This window comes from Sinocyclocheilus rhinocerous, unplaced genomic scaffold (assembly GCF_001515625.1).
Source record: "Sinocyclocheilus rhinocerous isolate Xijiao unplaced genomic scaffold, SAMN03320098_v1.1 scaffold3170, whole genome shotgun sequence".
NCBI lineage: Eukaryota > Metazoa > Chordata > Actinopteri > Cypriniformes > Cyprinidae > Sinocyclocheilus > Sinocyclocheilus rhinocerous.
In genome coordinates, this window is record NW_015661986.1 from 106,447 (window position 1) to 115,238 (window position 8,792).

An 8,792-nucleotide genomic window follows, 5' to 3' on the forward strand; every position below is an offset into this window, starting at 1 on the left:
ATTTCATTTGATGAGGTTTATTAACTATATTTGCATCTAAATATTTAAGGTGTTTATCAAATTTGTTTCATGTTATGGAATAACTGACTGAAACGAGGACCAGACCATCCACTGTCACATAAATGATGTTTTGAAATGGTCAAACATGGAGGGATGAAGATGGCAAACGTACATTCAGAACTGTTCACGAGCAAAAGAAAAAGTCCCTAAAAGACAGTTTCATTGAAAGCAATACTACAAGCTGCAGATGTTCTTTTTACAATTTATTCTATATGCTATATACACTAAAATAACACTATTCAGGCTGAGAGAAAGATTACTGTCAGATAAAGGCCGTCGCCACACTGATACGAGCTCTAAAAGGTGCTGCAAGCAATAATTTTAACACAATAATACATATAAAATCTTACTACAACCTGGCAGATATCAGTGAAACACGTGCTGTGAGAAATCACAGAACTAGACTGCAAAAAAAAATAATAGAAAAGAGCCAATAAGAAACCCTCTCCACCTGTCAATCATATCTTTGGAGGGCGGGGTTTAAAGATTTAAAGGTTTTGCAGCACCTTTAAGATCTGACAGCAGATCCTCTCAGATGGCACAAGAGTTCCACATTGCGACCTGATCTCGTGTTCAAAATGTAAGAAGCGACACTTCTGTGGCACAAGTTCTTTCTTGAATTCTTGAAAAAACACAGAGACTAAATATGTTCAGAAATCCTCTTAAATCAGCCACAGTGATCAATACTACTGCTGGTCATGGCTGCGGAATAGACACAATGAACTCCCATAAAGCACTGCTGTACATGACACATATATCTCACTCTAGATAGATAGATAGGTAGATAGATGGATACCCTTGCAACTGCCTAGCAACAGTCTAGCAACCACCTAGAACATCCAAGCAATTGCCTAGCAAAACCCTAGCAACGCCCTAGCAATTGCATACCAACACTCTATCAACCACCTAAAACACCATAGCTACTGCCTAGTAAAACCTTAGCAATGCAAAGCAGCAATTAAAGGGTCAATTAGTAATGACACTCGACTGCCTAGCAACACTCTAGCAACTGCATAGCAACACTCTAGCAACCACCCAGCAACAAAAATAGCTGAAAGCAGCAATTAAAGGGTCAATTAGTGATGTTACTTTCGACTGCCTTACAACACTTTACCAACCACCTACAAATACCCTAGCAACAACCTAGAACATCCTAGCGACTGCCTTGCAATTCCCTATCAATTGTATCGCAACACTCTATCAATCACCAAAAACACCCTAGCTATTGCCTAGAAAAACCCTAGCAATGCCCTAGCAACACACTAGCAACCACCCAGAATACCCCAGCAACGCCCTAGTAACTGCATAACAACACTCTAACAACCACCCAGAAACACCCTAGCAACTGCCTAGCAACTCTCTAGCGACCACCCAGAATACCCTATCGATTGTTTAAATTGTCTAATAAATATCTATCTATCTATCTGTCTGTCTGTCTGTCTGTTATTAATAATATGATATTAATTATGAATATCAAGTAACAGCAAAAATGCCCACCCCCAATCTTTGTTTACCATGTATCTGCAGCTATTTGTGCTGCAATGCAAGTGTGTAGTGATAAATCATCTCACATGTTAACCAGGAAATCAGGATGCAAATAATATTTCTTCATTTACTGTACTGTACGTAATCTTATTTTTTTTGAAAGCTTCAGTCGCTGTACCATGAATGAGAAAAATGATTACATTCACTGATCACATTATACAGGTTAATAAGTGTAACGTTACTTATTTCATAAAAGAGTCCATAACAAAATAACACCCTCAGTATTTGTTTTCAAGCACCCGGATGCGCATCTAAATAGTCTGTCAACTTACGACGAGTTATACTCGCGTCGTGGAGTGTCCGAGCGGGAGGCCTGTGCCGCTCGGAGTGCTGTTCCCGAACGCGTTGAATGGGTTGTGATACGACGGCTGCATGCCGGCAAAAGAGCTGGGAATCATGGTGATGGTGTTCGGCGTCATCAGCGGCACGTCGTCGGGCGAGCGGCGCAACGTGAGCGCGTAATCCGGAGGACAGGTCAGCCGAATCATGTCGTGGCCTTGCAGCGAATCGCAGTCGTGATCATGGTCAAGCTGCTTCATCTGCAGGGACATCAGCTCTTCGCTCGGCACGCGAGGAATGTCGTTAGCGAGATTTCTTGGTGGACTGTGCCTGCGACTCGACTCCAGCCGGTGTTTGTCCTTCTTGTAGTAGAGTGCCGCAAATGCCAGGATGTTTAAGAAGAGCAGAGACGCACCGACGGCGATCGTCACACTCAGCTCGGTCGAATAATCTCGCGCTTCAATGATAACCGTCCCGTCGCCGTGCTCGGATGTCTTCTGCTGATCCGACATCTGTTTGGTGTTGGCCGGAGGAGCGGGTGGATGGCGGGTGGTCGAAGGCCAGAGTTTGTTGGAAAGGCGTTTGGTGTAGGAGAACGGCGTCGTGTCTTGCGGTGGGATTTTGGTCGTCGATGAAACATACTGGAAGAGTTCGTTGATGTTGTGTAAATGTGGCACTAACTCCAGCCAGAAGGCGATCTTGGTGGCCCTGTAGTGGTCGCGGACGCGAGGCTTCAGGCCGATGTGCAGGTACAGCTGGTCTTTAGGGTTGTACTTAGACCAGGCCACCTCCTCAAAGCGGTTCGGTTTAGTGTGGATGAACTTTGTGTCTTGAGGAACCGGCTGATTCGGGTCTCTGTGAAGTAAAACAAAACATGTTAAATTAGTAACATCTGTACAATTGTTGATGCTTTACTTTGCATTTTTTTAATTCATTCTTGTAAAATATTGAAATGACGATCTGATCAGATTCAGAAATATAAACAGCCGAAAGCAGCAATTAAAGGGTCAGTTAATGAGGTTAAGATCGACTGCTTAGCAACGCCCTTGCAACTGCATAGCAACACTCTAGAATACCCTAGCAACACCTTGGCAACAAAATAGCTGAAAGCAGCAATTAAAGGTTCAATTTGTGATGTAATGTTTGATTGCCTAGCAACGCCCTAGCAACTGCGTAGCAACACTCTAGCAACCACCCAGAATACCCTAGCTGCCTAGCAACACCCTAGCAACAAAAAATTTCTGAAATCAGCAATTGACAGGTCAGTTAGTGATTTTACTTTCCACTGCCTAGCAACACTTTAGCAACCACCAAGAATACCCTAGCAACACCCTAACAACAAAAAATAGCTGAAAGCAGCAATTAAAGGGTCAATTAGTGATGTTACGTTTAATTGTCCAGCAAAGCCACAGCAACTTCACACCAACACTCCAGCAACCACCCAGAATAACCTAGCAACTGCCTAACAACACCCTAGCAACAAAAATGGCTGAAATCAGAAATTAAAAGGTTAAATAGTGATGTTACTTTTGACCGTCTAGCAACGCCCTAGCAACCACCCAGAATACCCTAGCATCTGCCTAGCAAAATTCTAGCAACAAAAATAACTGAAAGAAGCAATTAAAGGGTCAAATAGTGATGTTACTTTTGACTGCCAAGCAACTGCATAGCAACACTTTAGCAACCACACAAAATACCTTAGCAACTGCCTAGCAACACCCTAGCAATAAAAATAGCTGAAAGCAGCAATTGAAGGGACAATTTGTGATGTTACATTTGACTGCCTAGCAACGCCCTAGCAACGACCCAGAATACCCTAGCTACTAGTCAGAATACACAGAATACCCCAGCAACTGCCTAGCAACACCCTAGCAATAAAAACAGCTGAGAGCAGCAATTAAAGGGTCAATTAGTTATTTTACTTTCGACTGCCCAGCAACACTCTAGCAACCACCCAGAATACCCTAGCAGCTGCCTAGCAACAAAAATGGCTGAAAGCAGCAATTAAAGGGCCAATTAGTGATGTTACATTTGATTGCCTAGCAACGCCCTAGAAATTGCATAGCAACACTCTGGCAACCACCCAGAATACCCTAGCAACTGCCTAACAACAACCCAGCAAACACCCAGAACAATCTCTCTCTCTCTCTCTCTCTCTAACTAATTGTATTATTAATTTATAAACTAATATATTAATTTATCAATTTAAATACTTTTAAATCAATTTAAACAAAATAAAGTCATCCTGCTGCCCTTTTGTATTTATACAGCTTCTTATGCATTTTCTGTGATAATTAGCTTTATTAGTATGTAAACATATGCATCTTACTCACCCAGTTTTGGCAAAGTTCGTCCAGTACGTCATGACCACGGCGCTCAACATTATGTCATTCTTGGAGAAGTTGCAGTTGAAGAGATCTGTGGGGCCGATCATGGGAATGCCGAAAACGTACGGAAGCTCATCTCCGTGTGCCGAATCGGCCCAGGCTGGCTTCATATCGCTCTGGCAGTGGTGATAAAAGGCATAAAAGTACGTGGGCGATCCGTACTGTGCGTGCAGGTCCGCTGTAGCCACGGCCGGCGCCACCCACTGGTGATCCGTGAAAAGTGCGACCAGCGTTTTCCGCCGCATCTCCGGGTTTTCCCTGTCCGCCCAGTCCGTGTACATGAACTTTATGGTTTCCCGCAGGGTGTCCTTTCCTTCGGGGTAGCCGTACAAGTGGTCGACGAATTCTGATATGGCGAACTCAAAGTCGTTGCTCGATACTCTATCCTCGCTGTCTAAGATCCCGTCCACGAACTTGTACCCTTCGCCCTGGTTGACTCCAAGCATTATATCGTAGTTCAGGAACTCTCCTTGCTCCATGAGGATCTGTGGGTCATCCGGAATGACGTCTCCGTCGATCACGGGTCCGAAGGCGATGTGGTATTTGGCGGGGGTGATGTTCTGCTCGATCAGCTCTTTGTAGTTTTTCTTTTGGAGGCACTCGATCAGCTCGACCGTGTCGTCTTCATTGCAGCCGACCTTCTCGGCCAGCATGCGCGTGTATTTGGCCGGCTGGTAGTTGACGGCCCAGCTGGAGAGAGCCGTCCCGCTCTGAATGATCGCTTTCTGAAACAGATCTGGGACACAAACACTCGCTGTCAGAGTAATACAACATTTAAACATTTAAATATCATGATTATTTATTAGCACTGGGGAAAAAAAAACTACTCTGATAAAAATTACAATTGCAATTTAAAAGAAGTCCAGGTTTGCAGTGCATGTTATTCTGTATGTCAATTATAACAATAATTATATCAATAATCTTGTGATTATACAGTATATCAATATGACTACAATATATATATATATATATATATATAGAGAGAGAGAGAGAGAGAGAGAGAGTTTATATTTTAAAAAACAATAAGTAATATTACTTGTAATATTTCACTGTAAATTCAAGTACTTTTTCTGATAATTTTTTTTTTCAATTTAAATCAATATTATTATTATTATTAAATTATTTATTTGTATGTATTTAAATAAAACTAATAAAATAAAAAACAAAATAATAAAATAATAAAACATTAAGAAATAGTATTATTGCAATAGTTCACTGTAAAATTAAGTATTTAACAAACAAAATTATATACCGTATTGTCCCGAATATAAGACGATGTTTTTTTCTTGGAAATACATCTGAAAAACCGCGGTCGTCTTATATTCAGGGTCTAGACTTTGACATGTCAATAATACACCCACAACACTAGGTGGCGCCAAATACGCATAAAACGAGTGGGGTCGTCTTATATTCGGGCCAATACGGTAATAATAATACTTTTATTTTACACACATACTGTACATACTGTAAATTGTAAAACTGTAAAATTACAATATTTATGGATTTTAATTTCTTCATTTTTAAAAGTTAAACCATCAAACTTATATTTTGATGGAAAACCCTCCCTGTTCTAGCTTGTACTATTCTGAACAATATTTCTAGCACTTGAATTGAACTGAATTGAATTGAATTTCTTTATTGTTATTGTATGCATACAACTTTCATTGTACCCACCAACACTTCTCGAGTTTATTGCTTTTTTAAGATGAATGGCTCGTTGTATTTTTCATTTGTATGGCGCTTTGGATTAAAAAAAAATTTAATAAAATGAAAAACCCCAGGGAGCTATTAAAGCTTATCTTTTGTTGATCAGCTCTTCTCATTACAAGTTTGGGAAGATGGTTTGCGTATGTTCCCAAATGCATGTTATAAACAGTGTTGGGAGTAACGCGTTACAAAAGTAATGCATTACAGTAACTGATTACTTTTTGCTGTAACGCAGTAGTGTAAGGCATTACTAATCAGTTTTCAGTAATATTTTACTCGGTACATGTTCAGTAATGCATGCGTTACAACACACTTTTAGCCCAAAATTTAATTGTAAAAAAAACAAAAAAAACCCGCAAGACATTAACGAATCAAAAATGCCACAAGTAAGTTCTATTTCCTGTTCGTGGTCAGTCAATAGCCGCGTGTGGTGTCCAAGTTTGTAAATAAAGACTAAATGACAGCTTCTGATATATTTGTTTAGCGATTTATTTCATTCATCTCCCTCTCGCTATTGTTCTTGTCATGGCATTAGAGTTTACATATAGTCCTGTTGTGAATAATATGAATAGACCCAAGCTATTCACAGATATTGCCAGATAATCACTTTACCTCTACCATACTTTTAACAGACTTGGATCGTTTGTGATTCTGGCTGTCATCCTTTCTTGCATTGTCTTGAGCCTTCACTTTGCCAATTATAAGCTATATTGTTAGTAGCCTGGATAGCCCACAGTCATTATGATACGCCATATCGCCCTCTACTGGATGTAAAATGCGATGCAGTACATTTTGTCATTTTAGAATGTTAAGTATAGTAACAATTTAGAATAGGGAACACTTATTCACTATTAACTATGAATTTTCCCTTAATAAATTCCTAATTTGCTGCTTATTAATAGTTAGTAAGATAGTTGTTAAGTTTAGGTACTGAGTCGGATTAAGGTCATGTAGAATAAGGCATTAATATGTGCTTAATTACTACTAATAAATGGCTAATATTCTAGTAATATGCATGCTAATAAGCAACTAGTTAAGAGACCCTAAAATAAAGTGTTACCTTAAGTTCTACTTCTGTAGTTATTTTGGTGAAAGTAACTCAAAAGTAATACAGGAGTCATGTAACGCATTACAATTCTGAGACAGTAATATTGTAAGGTAAGGAATTACTTTTAAATAACAGTAACAAGTAATCTATAATGTATTACAGTTTGGAAGTAACTTGCACAACACTGGTTATAAACGACCAAAACTCAAGTTCTGACAAGTTTGTGTGGAACAGCATTTACTGTGAATTTACTATGCAAATCATAACGCGCGATTTCAGTATTTTGATCAATCGTGCAGCCCTATGTATTCATACGATTCAGCTTAAGATCTCCAGAGACCTTCAGAGTAGTGCGAGAGGGTCAGCAGACTGACGCAGGAGGCTCCTGCTCCGGAGCCGAAGATGGTCACTCGCTCCGGATCGCCGTTAAAAGCCTGAATGTTCTCCTTCACCCAGCGCAGAGCCTGGATCTGATCCAGCAGACCGTAATTCCCTTTGGCTGCTTGATCGCCTGTGCTGAGGAAACCTGAAACACAGAGACAGCTGAGAGATCAGGAAACGTTGCAGTGGACACATGTTTGGATATTCACAGGATTTTAGGCTGTTGGACACATATACACATCTATAAGAGATTTATCTGGGATGATGCACATTTCGCTACTGATTTAGAATCACTGAATAAACTAAAACTAAAACAAACAAACAATAAATGTGTGTGTGTGTGTGTGTGTGTGTGTGTGAGTGAGTGAGTGAGTGAGTGAGTGTGTGTGTGAGTGAGTGAGTGTGTGTGTGTGTGTGTGTGTGTGTGTGTGTGCGAGTGAGTGAGTGAGTGAGTGAGTGTGTGAGTGTGTGTTTGTTAACTGAAATAAAAGAAAACATGTTAAAAAAACCTTTAACTTTAAGTACTTAGATAACTAAAACTAAAAAATAGAATGAATTCAAAATGAATAGAAAACCACACACACACACACACACACACATATATATATATATATATTAGACATATATTAAAAAGACAAAACAATACGTTTTTGTTAACTGAAAAAAAAAACCTTTTATTTCAGTTAGTAGACAAGGCAGCATTTCCCTTTATAGTTTAATTTAACAAAGTAGTAAACAAACCAAAATAAAAATGAATAAAAACTATGTTAAAAATTATATAATATATACATTCTATACTTCATAAATAAATAGATATGCCTAAAAACATAAAATTACTAAAACTTTAAAGTAAAATGAAAACATGAAAACTAAATCAAGATATTTATAAAAACTAAAATAGCATGTCAATGATACTATTGTTTATTATTGATCATTATTATTCAATTATACTATTGATTGACTACAATATGTATTTGATATACAATATGAAACTTAAACTAAAAAACATAAAAAAATGTTAACTGAAATAAAATAAAATACTAAAAAAAGTATTTCAGTCATCAAGGCAACATTTCTGATTGAAGTACTTAAATAACTAAAACCAAAACTGAAATAAAAATAGTTAAAAACTATATAGACATTTAAAAAAAGATAATAAAAACAAAATTAATTACTTACTTTTACTAAAATTAAAATTAATACAGAAAATACAAAAACAAAAATAAATATTTATACAAAAAACACAATAACAACAATATTATTATTATTATTGATAATAATAATAATAATAATTTAATACTTATTATGTGTCCTAACTGTCAAAAATCCTTTTAAAACCTTTATTTCATGTATTTCATGTCATCATACTGTATATATATATATAT

At 38.1% G+C, this 8,792-nt stretch overlaps 1 protein-coding gene across 1 annotated transcript in view; it reads right to left on the reverse strand.

Annotated features, from left to right (window-relative positions):
- Window positions 1-1,696: 1,696 nt before the first annotated feature.
- LOC107727036 (neuroligin-4, X-linked-like) overlaps window positions 1,697-8,792 on the reverse strand; it is a 32,196-nt gene continuing 25,100 nt past the window's right edge. Inside the window, exons 4-6 of the mRNA XM_016536791.1 lie at window positions 7,367-7,552; window positions 4,218-5,007; window positions 1,697-2,739 (exon numbers count right to left, since the gene is read on the reverse strand). Coding sequence (XP_016392277.1) covers window positions 1,884-2,739; window positions 4,218-5,007; window positions 7,367-7,552 — 1,832 coding nt within the window. The 3' untranslated portion in view covers window positions 1,697-1,883. The remainder of the gene's footprint in view (window positions 2,740-4,217; window positions 5,008-7,366; window positions 7,553-8,792) is intronic.